The sequence below is a fragment of the Melozone crissalis genome, unplaced genomic scaffold, assembly GCF_028551555.1.
Source record: "Melozone crissalis strain CALT ecotype California unplaced genomic scaffold, PUWL_Pcris_2 ptg000035l_1, whole genome shotgun sequence".
Classification (NCBI taxonomy): Eukaryota; Metazoa; Chordata; class Aves; order Passeriformes; family Passerellidae; genus Melozone; species Melozone crissalis.
In genome coordinates, this window is record NW_026535813.1 from 9795434 (window position 1) to 9811327 (window position 15894).

Sequence of the window (15894 nt, forward strand, 5' to 3'; positions counted from 1 at the left end):
TTAGCCCAACTCTCAGGCACATGTGCATCTACATGGCAGACTTTCACTATCAGCTTCTCTACCTAGGTAACGATGTCTTGCCACTCTTCGGCAGCCCATATGCGTTTTCCCAACTCCAGAACCTGAGAGGTCATTCTCGAGTCTCTCGAGGTACCTTCCGGCTGAGGCTCCAAGAAGGACCATTATCCGTGGCTGTGGTGTAGAGCATGTTCTTCACATCCTCTCCTGTCCTGACTGGGCCAAGGCCTACCACATGGCCAATTTCCTGCTTGATCTGTTCAAAGGCTTGCTGTTTCTCAGGGCTCCACTTGAAGTCATTTTTCTTTCATGTCACAAGGTAGAGAAGACTTACAATCTGGATGTACTTGGGGATGTGCATCTTCCAAAAACCCATGGTGCCTAGTAAAGCTTGTGTTTCTTTCTTGATGATCAGAGGGACATAGCATCTATTCTACTGATAACCTTGGTTGGAATCTGGGCATCTGTCTTGCCACTTAACTCCTAGGAACTTAATTTCCTGATCAGGTCCCTTTACTTTGTTTGATGGCAAAACTACCTTTCAGGAAAATCTGGACTATTTTATCCCCTTTCTCAAAAACTTCCTCTCCTGTCCTGCCCCACACGATGATGTCATCGATGTACTGCAAGTATTCTGGAGCCTCGCCCTTTTCCAGTGCAGTCTGGGAGAAAGTTGGGAAAAAGTTCTATATCTTGCAATCTGAGGGGAATTTTCAGGTTGGGAAATTTTATCCAAATTTTCTCTATTTATGAAGTGGTTGAGAGTTTGGGGGGGAATTCAAGGAATGTTGAGTTCAGTACTCCAATTATTACCCCAGCTGTTTTGTCCCTCCCCCCATGTCCCTGTTCCTTCGCCACTCAGGACAGGTCTGGAGATGGAAACCGCCTAAAGGCGCAGGAGAGCTACCTGCCTTCTGCTGTCTCTGGTTCTCTCCTGTCCCCTTCTCAGGATGACATTGGCCATGCCACCCAGGGCTCCAACCTAACCCTCTTTCCTATGCCCATGTGCCCAATTCCCCCATTCAGTTCTATGGCTCAAAATGGCACCAGCCTCATGGGTGGACCCTCCATTTTGAATGATCTGGTGCGAAATTTCCTGCCGTAGCCACACAAAATGGCGCCTGTGATCCTCCTCCTCCTCCCTTCCCCTCTCCTGCCCCCGTGTCGGGCTTCACTTCCACATCGGGCTTTGCCCTCCCATCAGGACCTTTCTGCTTCCATTGGGAAGCCCTGCCCTTGTGCAGCCCCTGCCCCCTCCAACCTGGCCGCTCCTGGTTCCCACGCTTCCACTTTGGGAACCGGAAGTGAAGCTGACCAGAAGGTAGCCATCTTGGATACCAAAGACCCCAAGCCCCAGGGCTTGCCAGTCAGCCGGGGCTCTCATGGCCATGCCAGCACATCTCCCTCCTCAGAGAAGGGCAGTGATTCCTCAGATTCAGATACTGATTCTGGAGATCACTGGGCAGAGGTATGAAAGCAAGCAGCTCGGGAGGGTGATTGGGATATAGCTAGAAAGCTGCAAATCCCAGCAGCCCCAGTTATATTTAAAAGAGGGAGGAACACTAAGTGAGAGTCAATTCCATATGGGGAACTTAAGGAATTATGTAAAGATTATGGGAGGAAATCACCCTAATTTAAAAACCTTTTACGAGTGACTTTCTCAGGCCATGCCCTTGTGCCACACGACCTTCAGCACATTACGTCCCTCCTCCTCTCACCCAAAGAGATTTTTCTGTGGGAATATATTTGGAAAAAACAACTAAAATCATTATTAAATAATTACAAAGGTGAGGATGGACAGACCCATTTGACTTTAGTGAAATTAAATGGAGATGACAATTTCAAAAACAAGCATGAGCAGGCACAATTTATCCCCAGAACTGTTTTAGAGGACATTAAAAATTCTGCCCAGAATGCTTTATTTCAAACACCAGATGGCACCACCCCACAACAAATTTTATCTGACATTCACCAGAGCATTGATGAGACATTTATTAAATTCATAGATAGACTAAAAGACACTATTGATAAGCAAATAGATTGCCCAAGGGCTGGAGAGGAGCTGCTCAGCAAGCTAGCAGTGTCCAACGCGAATGCAGAATGCAAGAAAATTATAAGAGCGCTCCCTTCAGACCCTGAACCCACCATTCAGCAAATGGAGGAAGCCTGTACCTGTCTGTCCTGGTTTAGGGAAAATTTGGGAGAAAACCTCCAAAAGGGGGCCCCTTCAGAAAGCAAACCCACACGGCCCCTCCCCCCAATCGGTTTGGGAAGGATTCCTCCGAGAGAAGTGGAAAGAATCTGTGTATTTAACAGGCACAGCACCCCCCAGCACACAAAATGAACAATACTGGATGATACCACTCTTTCACTGCTCTGAAAAAGGTGACAAATTCAGAAAGTCTCTCTCGGGGATGGTCGCTCTGTGTGCTGGTTTGACCGGAAAATGGGAATTCTGGGATGCTGTAGTCAAACCAATGGGGGCTCAGATTTTAATATTGGCACCTGATGTATCCACTGACGTTCGGACACACCTCCAAGAACACACAGGGGTTAAAAACCAGAGTTGCTCCCCCAGTAAGCTCTCTTGGGACTTCGAGGGAAAGAGGTCGGATCTCCCTCCCCCATTCAGCTGCTGCTGCTGGGCGGGGGAGGGGCAGCCCTGCGGTAGGCCTGGGCCTGGACAGAGATGGGGGTGAAGAGGCCCTTGAGGATGGCAGGGTGGAGGAGCACCAAGAGACATCAGACAGCCACCCCCTCACCCCTCCAGTCCCCAGGGGAGAGGAGAGAGAGAGAGGGAGAGCCGGCATCTGAATTTGATAGCGGCCGGCCCAGGAGGAGAAGGAGGGAAAGTGCAGCGAGAAGGTGCCTGGCAGGGCAGTGTGGGAGTTCCGGAGCTCTGGGACAGGCAGAGACTGAAAATTTTAACCCTTTTCTTGCATGATTGAGACCTTGCAAATGCTGATCCTCCTAGAGCTGAATGAGAAGAGAGATAAGAGATGAGATAAGAAGGGATGGGCCACAAGGGAAGAGGAAAAGACTCGAGTGGGGGAGAGATGATGGAGTGGCCTTTTGGCTGGACTTTTCTTGTGTGGCCATAGACTGAACCATTTTTTTCCTGTGACACAGAGACTGCATTTAGCGGGAGGCAGTGCCTCAGAACCGGGAGGGTTCAGTGTGGGTACCTCTCGGCCCCAGGGGGTGAAAAATTTGGGGGGGACAGATGTCCCAAAGGAGAGACTGTGCCTTTTTTGGAGTGAGACAAGGCATTCTTGAAAGACAACCCTAAAAGCAGCTCTGGTCCATGCACAGTGGTGAGACCACTGGGCATGGAAGGAAGGTGTCACGATGGCAAAAGACTTTCCGGGTGGTGCTGAGTGACATGGAAACACACGAGGTTTCAACGTGTTTCCAGGGGAAGCCTATGATGCAAGAAGGACTCCTCTCCTCTTCATGAACTGAAGATTGAGTATTTTAAAGGGTGGTGCCGGACTGAGGGTTGGTGATTTGGGGGAATGTATTGCATTGGGAAATTTGGTGGGGGGGGGAGGAGGAAGGTGCTTTTGTAAGGTTTTCTTTTTTTTCTTTTTCCTTATAGTTTTTTTTCCTCTTCTTTTCTTGTAGTCTAGTTAATAAAGTTTTCTTTATTTCTAAGCTGGAGCCTGCTTTGCTTATTCCTGGTCACATCTCACAGCAGACACCAGGGAGAGGGTATTCTCATGGAGGCACTGGCTTTGTGCCAGGGCTAAACCATGACACTCCTGCATCCTCCTGTAGTACCCACCAGCTCAGCACATTAGCTGAGCCTTTGGGTGAAGAGCAAGGGACCTTCTACCCCCAGGGTAAACATCTGGTCCTCTTATCACCCTTAGCAACCCAAGGAGGTTCAATGGAAGTGGCTAGCTTCACAGCTGAATATCAAGCAGCCAGCTGGAACATGGATGAGGTTTTGATGGTGAATATTTCTGAGCAGATCAAAACTATAATAAATTAGGTCCACAATTTCTTTTGGCACCTTCAAAGGTTCATCTGAAGCAGCATTTCCATACAGCATGCACCTTCCTACACAACAAGATCTTGTCTTTGTCAGACACAGGTGTTGGTATAGATATTCCCAGCATCCTTGCGTCCAGACCCATGGCAGGGAGGGCATGCATGAGCCCCCATCCCACAGCCAAGCAGTTTCCATCACGTCTCTGTGCAGGAAGAAATTGTACCCAAAATTAAAGTTGCAATAGGCACTGCTCTGACTGACACAGCCTCTTGTACACCTTGCAAGAGGCTCCCAGGTTTCTTTTCATGGATCCCACTTGTGGGACTGAAGCCTGGAGGACATCAAGCAAGACAAGAGCACCAAAATCACCAGCCTGAAGCCCCTTCTCCAGGTGGCATATATATCAGCCACAGCTACTGCAAATGCCACTTCACCCTTTCCTCAGCCACCTCAGTCTCAAATCTCCTCAGGCAAACACTGTTCTTACAGTCGATAGTCTCATGGTGGCACAGTAGCTCCTTAACCAGATGACAATGGTCAGAGCCATTCCTCTACCCTACCCAACCCTCTCCCATGCTAGTGCTCACGCAGAGGAGAGACAGCCACCTCCAACAGCACTTGGTAAATACTGTTCACTGACGTTCACACCATGTACAACCACCCAAATCAACTTACACCTGGCTTCTGTCATTGTACACCAAACAGGTTCTTGACACATACAATTTTGCTTTTCCCAATTCACTCCCTCAGCTATTTAATCCTCTTCCCTATAACATCATCCTTGTGTTGTGACATATAACCAAGAAGCACAGCTACACAAAGATCACTCATCCCAGCTACATCTCATACTTTCAAGTCAGCTTTGATGCTCCAAATAGGTTGCTTTCACAGGTGGCCACAAGAAGCTCTTCAGCAATAAATGAGACACTCCATATTTTTTCCCTTTTATAACAGAGCAATAAGCTCCTGGTCAAAAAATCCATCCTCACATTGGGATGTTGCTCATCTTCCATGGTTTGGGTGGGAATGAGCTTTCAGATGCCAAACAGAGGGACACATCTCCCTGCCATGGGAAAGGGAAAGTTGGCAGCATGGGCAGGCTTCATGCTGATGCATGAGACAGTACAAGAACAAAAGAAAAGGTTTGGTGAGGAAGAGCTAAACACAACTCCTACCTGACTGTGTTCATGAGATGATGAGCCCTTCCCTTGGGATAGGGAACAGCTGCCATCAAGCTGCTCACTACAACACGCTGTCCACTGTAATAGGGATAAAAAAAGGCATTGTATAAAATAATAGTCAGGAGAAAACTGCTGTGTCTGTCCACAGCACACAGCAAACACCATCTGGCTGCAGGCATCACAGTACATGTGCAACACTCCCTCATTTTAGAGGATCATCCCACAGGCTTTGGCTAGGAAACACTCCACCTGCTGATGGCAAACAGAGGGAAGATGCAGGAACGATTACAGGAAGGCACCTGAAATTATGCTTTGCAATAAAATCCATCCCCACTATTTCCTAGCAGACTCCATCAGTGTTTGGTATCTCAGGCATGTGGTATGCACCAAGGTGACTTGACTTGATAACTCTTTTCTATGGAGTCTTCCACGGAAAGTTGGGAAATTTCTGCTTTTCCCAACTCCATTCACTTCAGGGACAGATATGAGCCTTGAGCTTCTAGAAAAACTATGGTTTTATTTTAAATAAAACAAAAAATGTGGCAACTGTGACGTGCCACTGGATGACAGCACTACTCTCACACCGGCTTTGCCCCATGGTGAAGGACGTGGACATCAGGAGACTTCCCGGCCATGGGGGACCATGAGCTGCTTTGGTCAGCTTCCCCCAAGGTGCCTCCACAAAAATAATTCAGTTTGGGGTAATTTGTTTTGTTGGGGTTTTTCCCTCGAAGAAAGGAAGGGCTGCATCATAGTGAGGAAAACATAATATTTTTTAAAAGCATTTTTCATTAAACAAATATAAAGGATGCTGCCTAATTCTAAAGTCATTTTGTCACCCCTACCTGTTGAAGTGAAGGGAGATGACCATCCGATTGATGAACATCGAACTCCGATTTATTGATCAAACCAGCCACTTTTATAATAGTGTTAATGAACTTCATGCATATTGCAAAATCCAAGCTCACGATAGGTTAACAGAGAAAACTCTAACCCCTCCTTTTGTTTTACAATACCTATGATTTGTTTATTGAAAACAGGACAGCGTTCTCACTGTGATATGAAAAGTTCTCAAAACAGCTATCTATTCCCAGAGAACCCAAGGACAGAATGTTTTGCCTGTTATGGGAAGACTGTCTGAGAATCTTATTGTTTATAAAGTGGTGCTTGAGAGAGCCTAATATTAAAGAATCAAGCCTGGGAAATGCTTCACAACTACCTTTTTTACTTTTCCCTCAGCTGTATACCTTCATGGCTCTCCACACCTACCAACAAAGCTGAGACTGAACCTCGGTGACCATCCCCATTTCTGAGGTCTTTCATCCTGGAAATGTTTGGCTGCTCCAGAGAGACTCACTGCTTGGATGTCATCACCAAGGCCGACGAGTCGAGAAAATGAAAAGTCAATTTCATACAAGCAGCAACCACCTGAGAGCTCTTTGACAGGTATGGATGAGGCCACAAAATAAGAGGAAGAGCCACCAATAGAACTACCCATAATCCCTACACAGCTCTGCCCTTATTGGTTCTAGCTCACAGATGGAGGACCTCAGCCTCTCATTAAAGAGCTGCTCATCACTCTCCTGCTACCTCTGCTGACCTACCTGGAGAAGCTCATGATACTATCATGCTTGAGAGCCTTCTACTACACCTATCCCCATCTCCTTTAACAGTTTGGAGTGCAACCACATGCCTGGAAAGTTTTCCCAAGGTACAGCTCAACTATTATTATGTCTGCAGACAAAAGAAAATTACATTTTCCCTCTGACTTTCCTCTCTTTCCTGGTGGGAGCAAGGTTGGAGACATCCCCACCATGGGAACATCCACACCTTGGAATTTTCTAGACTGGTGATGGATTCAGCCCTGCTGTGAGCGGTATGGAGGATGAAGCAGCATACAGTGTGCCTTCCATTCCTTCCCCCAGCACAGAGAGGCTATCAGGGGATGTGGTACCATCTGAGCATCTCACACACATGGGTAAGTGTATTTATCCTCCCTCAGACAGGAAAAACCATTTTACAGCCAGAAGGAAAAGAACTGCAGAGAGATTAAGCAACTTGCCCAACATTAAAGATTAAGTTGCCAGCAGAAACTCACAGTTAAAAACAATTTTCTTGGTCTCAGTCCAGTGCCTTCCCTCTAAACCCATTCTTTTTCCTCTGGCTCTCATTAAGAGAGAACATGCCACTTTCAATCAGGCTGGCTTCCACCAGGGTTACTCCAGCAAGCTTCAGGATATAAGAGTGCTTATTCCTTGATTTGCTAAGAAGTGATCAGGAAGACAAAATCAGAAATTAAAATTCCTGATTATTTCTTATCCAAATTTGGGATATGAGGTGGAAAAAAATATCTTTGGGAGATGAGAATTCATTCTTAATGCATCCTTTAAGGCAGTAAACTGTAGTGACTGCAGAGACTTCACGGTTGCATGAAGCATGTTGAGGACAATTGAGTCTGTAGGATGGTCTTCTTGTGTGAAGATTGAATTTAACTTGGATCAATCAATTGGTCAAGTACTTATGTCCTGAAAGACTTCATGTATTCATAGAATCATAGAATCCTAGAATGGCCTGGGTTGGAAGGCACCTTCAAAGCTCATCTAGTTCCAACTCCCTTGCCATGGGCAGGGACACCTTCAACTAGACCAGGTTGCTCAAAGCCCCATCCAACCTGACCTTGAACATTTCCAATGATGCATCTTGAGACCATAAAACCTAAAATTCAGTTGGCAGGAGACCTCTACCAGCTGGTTAGAGACCTCATATATAGCTGTGCAAGCAAGCTGCCCCAAATCTTGTGTTTTACTACATCCTGCTTAAGCTGGATGTGCATCCCCAATCCAGGCTGTAAGCCACCAGCATTTGACAGCCCCTCTCCCATCCCACAATGTGCCCTTTGTCCACCTACCTGTGAGATGTGGGACTGCGTCTTCTGGCTCTCACCATCCCCCTCCATTTTATCCATCAGCAGCCCCTGGACCTGGTACTCCAGGACATAACTGTCAATGAAACGCTCCAGCTCCTCGATCTCTTGAGAGTGGCTGCTCCCTGCCTCTGAGGAGGCTGATGCCACTAACGAGTTCTCCATCCCTTCAGGAGAGATGTCAAGAACAGAGGGGGCCTGAGAGAGCAAAATAAAAAGGAGCAAGAAATTATTTTCCACTAATTATAAAAAGATTAAAAAAACAGGAGCTGAAGCTTATTGGTTTCCAGGGACAGGATATTTTTCGCTGTACATCTACATTTCCAGTAATATTTATAATAATCCTAGGTGGTCATATTTAGCGTTTTCATGTGTGCAAAAAAAAAAGTGATTTCTGTAATATTCCTACATCTAAGGACAACAGACAGTTTTCCTGTCCTCCTTAAAACCTAAACTACTGAAAACCTCCAGAAATGCACAAGAGGAGAACAAAATTAAAAAACGTAATTTGAAAAGTCCACATCATCAGCTGTGCTGGATAAGGGTGAGTAGCTGGGGATACTGGGCAAGGATGTGAGGAAGAGGATGATAACTGAAAAGCTTCTCTAGGACAGTGGCAGTAAATGGTGCTGAGTCAATGATGTGACTGCAAATGGTCAAGAGAGGAGGTTTGCACATGGAGGTGAAACAGACATCCCACTAGAATTGATTTTTAAAACCTCTCTTTCTTCAGGACAGTGGCTCTATAGAAGATATACAGGCTTTATGATGCTCTTCTCCTTCCTTTTTTGTAGGAATGTGCCCCCTGTTGACAGAGTGACCAAATTATTCTTTGCTTAAAAAGGCAAAAAACCCAGAAGCTTCTCTCCCAATTTGGTACAAAAGATACCTCATAGGACCTTTGGGACTTCACCTCAGACCTGAGGCTGTCTGATTGGACAGAGGCCAAGAGGTCCTGCCTAGGTAATTCACTAGAAAAGGAAGAGAACAAAGGAAATAACTGTTTTTGTGGGATGTTTTAGCAGAAGCAAGAACCTCTTGTCCCTGGCTCAGTTTTTCTCTGTAAGAGCTTTGTTATTTTGCCTTTTATTAAACTTTTTTCTGTTTCCAACACTACTTCAGAAGACATCCTGCTAATTTTATGCTGTTTGGGGTGGCTGAGCTATCTTGGGTGTGATGGGTTTCTCTGAGAGCTCATACGACCTGGCTTGAAGAGTAACACATCACTATTTCTCCATGGCTCAACAGGTATGAGGCTCTGGAACTAGAAGGCCGGACAACTGATGAGGTGGGTCTTTCTGGGATCATGGGACATCTTAAAACAACACCACCTCTACCCCGCATCAAGACCTCCTCTGTTAGGAGGAAAAAAAGAGTAATTGAAGACTCCTTTTTAAGGGGAACGGATGGCCTAATATACAGACCAGACACAACTCACAGAAGTTTGCTGTCTCCCAGGGGCTCACATAAGGGACACCACTGGAAAACTCTCCAGTCTGGTAAGTCCTTCTGATTGTTATCTGCTGTTGGTTGTTCAAACTGGCAGTGGTGAAATAACAAAGAGAAGTCCAAGTACAATCAAAAGAGACTTCAGGGCCCTGGGACAATTGGCAGAGGGATCAGGAGCACAGGTAGTGATTTCCTCAATTCTTCCAGTAACAACAAATAGTATTGATAGGATTAGGCAGATTCATCAGGACGATGCATAGCTCCGAGATTGGTGTCAGGGGAAAAAATTTGGGTTTGTTGATGCCATGGTTGGACCTGGCACAATGCCAGTGCCTCCATGAGAACACCCTCTCCCTGGTGTCTGCTGTGAGATGTGACCAGGAATAAGCAAAGCAGGCTCCTGCTTAGAAATAAAGAAAACTTTATTAACTAGACTACAAGAAAAGACAAAAAAAAAAAAAAACACAAGGAAAATGAAAACCTTACAAAAGCATTTTCCTCTTCCCTCCCCACCAAATTTCCCAATGCAATACATTCCCCCAAATCACCAACCCTCAGTCCAGCACCACCCTTTAAAATACTTAATCTTCAGTTCATGAAGAGGAGAGGAGTCCTTCTTGCACCATAGGCTTCCCCTGGAAACACGTTGAAACCTTGTGTGTTTCCATGTCACTCAGCACCGCCCGGAAATCCTTTGCCATCGTGACACCTTCCTTCCATGCCCAGTGCTCTCACCACTGTGCATGGACCAGAGCTGCTTCTAGGGTTGTCTTTCAAGGATGCCTTGTCTCACTCCAAAAAAGGCACAGTCTCTCCTTTGGGACATCTGTCCCCCCCAAATTTTTCACCCCCTGGGGCCGAGAGGTACCCACACTGAACCCTCCCGGTTCTGAGGCACTGCCTCCCCCTAAATGCAGTCTCTGTGTCACAGGAAAAAAATGGTTCCGTCTATGGCCACACAAGAAAAGTCCAGCCAAAAGGCCACTCCATCATCTCTCCCCCACTCGAGTCTTTTCCTCTTCCCTTGTGGCCCATCCCTTCTTATCTCATCTCTTATCTCTCTTCTCATTCAGCTCTAGGAGGATCAACATTTGCAAGGTCTCAATCATGCAAGAAAAGGGTTAAAATTTTCAGTCTCTGCCTGTCCCAGAGCTCCGGAACTCCCACACTGCCCTGCCAGGCACCTTCTCGCTGCACTTTCCCTCCTTCTCCTCCTGGGCCGGCCGCTATCAAATTCAGATGCCGGCTCTCCCTCTCTCTCTCCTGGGGAAGGGGGGGGGGGGGTGACTGCCCGATGTCTCTTGGTGCTCCTCCACCCTTCCATCCTCAAGGGCCTCTTCACCCCCCATCTCTGTCCAGGCCCAGGCCTACCACATGGCTGCCCCTCCCCCTGCCCAGCAGCAGCAGCTGAACGGGGGAGGGAGATCCGACCGCTTTCCCGACGAAGACCAAAGACAGCTTCCCAGGGGTGCAGCTCTGGTTTTTAACCCCTGTGTGTTCTCAGAGGTGTGTCCGAACCCCACTGGCAACATCAGGTGCCAATATCAAAATCTGAGCACCCATTGGTTTGACCACAGCATCTCAGAATTCCCATTTCCTGGTCAAACCAGCACAGTTGACTATGGGATGAATTACTCAACACTTGGTCTACTGACGCCTGACAGGATGCGCCTATCTCAGAGGGGCAAGAGAGTTCTAGCACAAGAGCTAGTGGGGCTTGTTGATAGAGTTTTAAACTAGCTTGGAAGGGGGAGAGGGATAAAACCAGGCTTGCTAGTGATGAGTGATGGGATGGTGTGCAAAAACTTGAGGAAAGGAGCACTAATGAGATCCCTCAATCTACTTCACAAGGTGTTGGATACAATGTACCACACCTGAAATGTTTTGACACTAACGCATGCAGCATGAGGAACAAGCAAGAGGAGCTGTAGGCTTTGGCCCAGTCCCAGAGATTTGACATCATTGGCATAAGTGAAACCTGGTGGGATGAGTCCTGTGACTGGAGTGCCCTGCTGGATGGTTCCAGACTATTCAGGAGGGATAGGCAGGGCAGAAGAGGCAGACAGGTGGCACTGTATGTAATAGAAGGGTATGTATGGAGCTCCCAGTTGGCAATAGCACAGTTGAGAACTCCCAGGTAAGAATAAAGGGGCAAACAAATAATGTGGCTGTCATTGTGGGAGTCTACTATAGATCTCCAAGACGGGACAATGACACTGACAAATTATTTTTTGAGGAACTAAGGGATGCTTCCAAGTAAACTGCCCTTGTCCTTAGGGAGGACTTCAGCCTGCCAGAAGTTAACTGGGAGCATCACACAGCTGGTAAAACCTGGGCCAGAAGGTTCCTAAAAAACCTGGATGAAAACTTTATGGAACAGGTCCTAAGGGAGCTGACTTGGAAAGATGACCTCCGTGATCTACTGATTGTCAACAGAGTGGAGATTGGCAGCTGTTTTGGCCACAGCGACCACAAAGTGATTGAGTCTAAAACCTCTGTTGACAGAAGGAAAAGTGCCAGCAAAACCTCATCCCCAGAAATGAGGAAAGCACACTTCAGGCTGCTCAGGGAATTAGTAGGTAAGGTCCCCATGGAAAATGTTTTTGCAGGTGCTGGGGTCCATCAGTGCTGGTCACTTTTTAAACATCACCTCCTAAGGGCCCAGGATCAGGCAATTCCCAAATGTCAGAAGTCAAGCAGGTGAGGCAGAAGGCTGGCTTGGCTGAACAGGGTCCTTCCCTCAGAAATAAGGCAAAAATGGAAGGTGTATGCCCAGTGGAAGAAAGGTCATGTGACATGGGAAAAATACAGAAATGCTGCTCACCACTGTAGGGAGAAACTTTGTGTGGCCAAAACCCAACTGGAGTTGAAGGTGCAAGAACTGTGGGGGGCAATAAAAAGAGTTTTTTCAAATTAATTAATGGCAAAATGCAGTGTAAAAAAACCATCAGCCCATTACAGGAGGAGGATGGTCACCTCACAAACAGGGACAGAGACAAGGCAGAGGTATTTAATGCATTCTTTGCCTCTGTCTTAAACACAGGTGATGGACCAAGGGGGTCTCAGTGCCCAGAGCTGGAGGACCATGAATGCAAGAATGGTCAACTCCCAGCCAAACCTGAAATTGTGTGGAATCTGCTGCTCCAGCTGGATCCCTACAAATCTATGTGGCCTGATGGGATTCATCTGAGAATAGTCAAAGAAATGGCTGATGTAATTGCAAAACCTCTCTCAATGATCTTTGAGCGGTCTTGGGAATCTGGAAAGATCCCAGCTGACTGGAAGCTAGTGAACATTGTCCCGATTTTCAAGAAGGGCAAGAAGGAGGCCCCTGGAAATTATAGTCCTGTCAGTTTCACTTCAGTGCCTGGTAAAGTTATTGAGAAGATTATACTAGGAGGTATTGAAAAACACACGAAAGTCAACACAGTCATTGGTCACAGCCAGCATGGCTTCATGAGAGGGAAGTCCTGCTTATCAAACCTGATTTCCTTTTATTACAAGGTAACCCATGTAGTTGATCAAGGGAAGCCTGTTGATGTAATCTTTTTGGATTTCAGTAATGCTTTTGATACTGCCTCTCACAGTATCCTTCTGGACAAAATGTCCAGCACACAGCTGGATAAACACATAATGTGATGGATGAGCAACTGGCTCATGGGTCAGGCACAAAGGATTACAGAGAATGGGGTGACGTCAGACTGGCAACCTGTCACTAGTGAGATTCCACAGGACACCATCTTAGGCCCTGTGCTCTTCAACATTTTCATTATTGACTTGGACGCAGGACTTGAAGAAATACTAAGCAAGTTTGCAGAGGATAGAAAACTGGGAGGAGCTGTTGACTCCCTCAAAGGCAGGGATGCCCTGCAGAGAGACATTGACAAATTAGAGGATGGGGCAATCACCAACCATATGAAGTTCAACAAGAGAAAGTGTTGGATTCTGCACCTGGGATGGGACAACCCTGGATGAACTGAGACAGGAGAATGAGACACTGGAAAGCAGTGCTGCAGAAAGGGACTTAGGGGTCCCAATTGATGGAAAGTTGAATAAGAATCAGAAGTGCCCTGGCAACTGTGTCCTGGGGTGCATCAGGCAAAGCATCACCAGCTGGTCAAGGGAGGTGATTGTTCTGGTGTACTTTGCACTGTGTGGCCTCGCCTTAAGCATTGTGCGCAATTTTGGGCACCACAATGTAAGAAAGTGTCATGGTTTGACACTGGCCAAACACCAGACAACCTCAAAAACTGCTCACTCACCCTCCCCTGCCACAGTTGGGCAGAGGAGAGAAAAATTTAAATGAAGGGTCTATGAGTTGAGATAAAGACCACAAGAAAACACTCCAAGGGCAAAACAGGTTCAGCTTAAAGGTACAAATTAAATTTATTATAAAGAAAATCAGAGGAGGATAATGAGAATTAAAATAAGCCCTTAAAAACACCTTTTCTTCCCCCAGCCTCTCCCTGTCACAGTTGCAGCTAGCCTGTAGCTGCCAAATAAATTTGGTCATATCAGACCTTCAAAACAAGTCCTCAGATGAGGCAGGGATAGGTTGGATTCAAACCTAAACAGATACTTCACCCAGTCATGTTCCATCCTAAGCTGCAGGCATCTCACTGGTCAAAAAGCTGGGCTGTGTGAAAATCAGACCAATCAGCAGTTTAGACCGGGGTGTTTCAAACCCCCTATATAAAGAGTTCAAACAGTAAAACTCGCTGTTGTTGCATGGATCTCTGAGAGTGTGTGTCGTCCCTGTCTCCGACCCACCGACCCCATGTAACACATGGCATGTGGCACCTCACGTAATATCTCCCTCCTTCCCACCGACAGCTCAGGAAGATGGTGTGGGGGTTTTGATCAGTTTGTCACCCAAGGTTTTCTTCCGCTGCTTAGGGAGAGGAGTCCTTCCCCTGCTGTACCGTGGGGTCCCTTCCCACAGGAGACAGTTTGTTGTAGCAGAGAGCCCCCGACGCGGGAGTAACATGCATTGACTCCATGATTTAGAAGGTTGAACAAAAGCTTTATTAAGCTATACTATATTATACTACATACCATACTATACTATACTATATTATACTATACTATACTATATTAGAAACCCGTGACCCTTTCAGACAGTCACGACACAGCTTTGACCTAATTGGTCAATCAATCAAAACACCCATCACCAGTGTCCAATTAAGAAATCCCTCTTCGGTAACTGATCTCCATAACACATTCCACATGTGCCAAAAAACAAATGCAGCAAGTGAAGATAAAATTGTTTTTCTTCTTTCTCTGAGATTTCTCACAGCTTCTCAGAAAAATCCTGGGAGAGAATTAAATCTCTGTTCAAAAATATGTGAATACCGCAACAGTTCTCCATGAACAACTTCTGTGTGGATCCACTCTCACGAGCAGCAGTCCTCCCAAAACAGCCGTAACATGAGTTCCTCCCATGGGCAGACAGTCCTCCCAAAACTGCTGCAGCATGGGTCACTCATCTACAGGGTGCAGTCTGCCAAGGACAGGCTACTTCAGCCTGGAAGCAGGGGCTCCGTCTCTCCACCAGGACTTCCACTGGACCACAACCTCCTCCAGGCATCCACCCACTCCAGTGTTAGCACCTCTCCCACTTTTTCCCTTTGCTTATGTGCACAAACTTTCACTTTTTTTTTTTTTTGCTTTAGCAAACTGCCTTATCTCAACCTGTGAGTTGTTTTCCATCTTATTTTCTCTTCCCTGTCCCACTGAGAAGGGGAGTGGTAGAGTGGCTTAATGGGCATCTGGCACTTAGCCAGGGTCAAACAACTCAGTCTGTTCAGCCTAGAGAATAGGAGACTGAGGGGAGACCTCATTACAGTCTACAACTTCCTTGTGAGGGGAAGAGGAGGGGCAGGCACTGATCTCTTCTCTCTGGTTCACCAGTGACAGGACCTGAAGGAATGGCCTGAAGTTGTCTCAGGGGAGGTTTACGCTGAATGTTAGAAAAAGGTTCTTCACCCAGAGGGTAGTTGGGCACTGGAACAAGCTCACTGGAGTAGTCACAGCACCAAGCCTGACAGAGTTCAAGGAGTATTTGGACAATACTCTAGGGGATATGGTGTGACTCTTGGGGATAGTCCTGTGCAGGGCCAGGACCTGGACTTGATACTTGCAGGTACCTTCCAAGTCAGCATATTCTGTGATTCTGTGAAAGGTAGTCATAATGACAACATGAAAAGAGGACTATAATTGCAACAAATGGGAGCAACATTAGCAGTTTCAGCAAAAACATCATAGCAGGACAACTGCTATTGACGTACCTCTGAATTCAAAGATGCAAATAAAGAGCTCAAACTATATAG

At 46.6% G+C, this 15894-nt stretch overlaps 1 protein-coding gene across 1 annotated transcript in view; it reads right to left on the reverse strand.

Moving 5' to 3' along the window:
* LOC128941423 (CBP80/20-dependent translation initiation factor-like) overlaps nt 1–8281 on the reverse strand; it is a 487587-nt gene extending 479306 nt beyond the window's left edge. The window contains exons 1-2 of the mRNA XM_054283182.1: nt 8102–8281; nt 5188–5271 (exon numbers count right to left, since the gene is read on the reverse strand). Of these exons, the coding sequence (XP_054139157.1) occupies nt 5188–5271; nt 8102–8281 (264 nt within the window). The remainder of the gene's footprint in view (nt 1–5187; nt 5272–8101) is intronic.
* Nucleotides 8282–15894: the final 7613 nt, after the last annotated feature.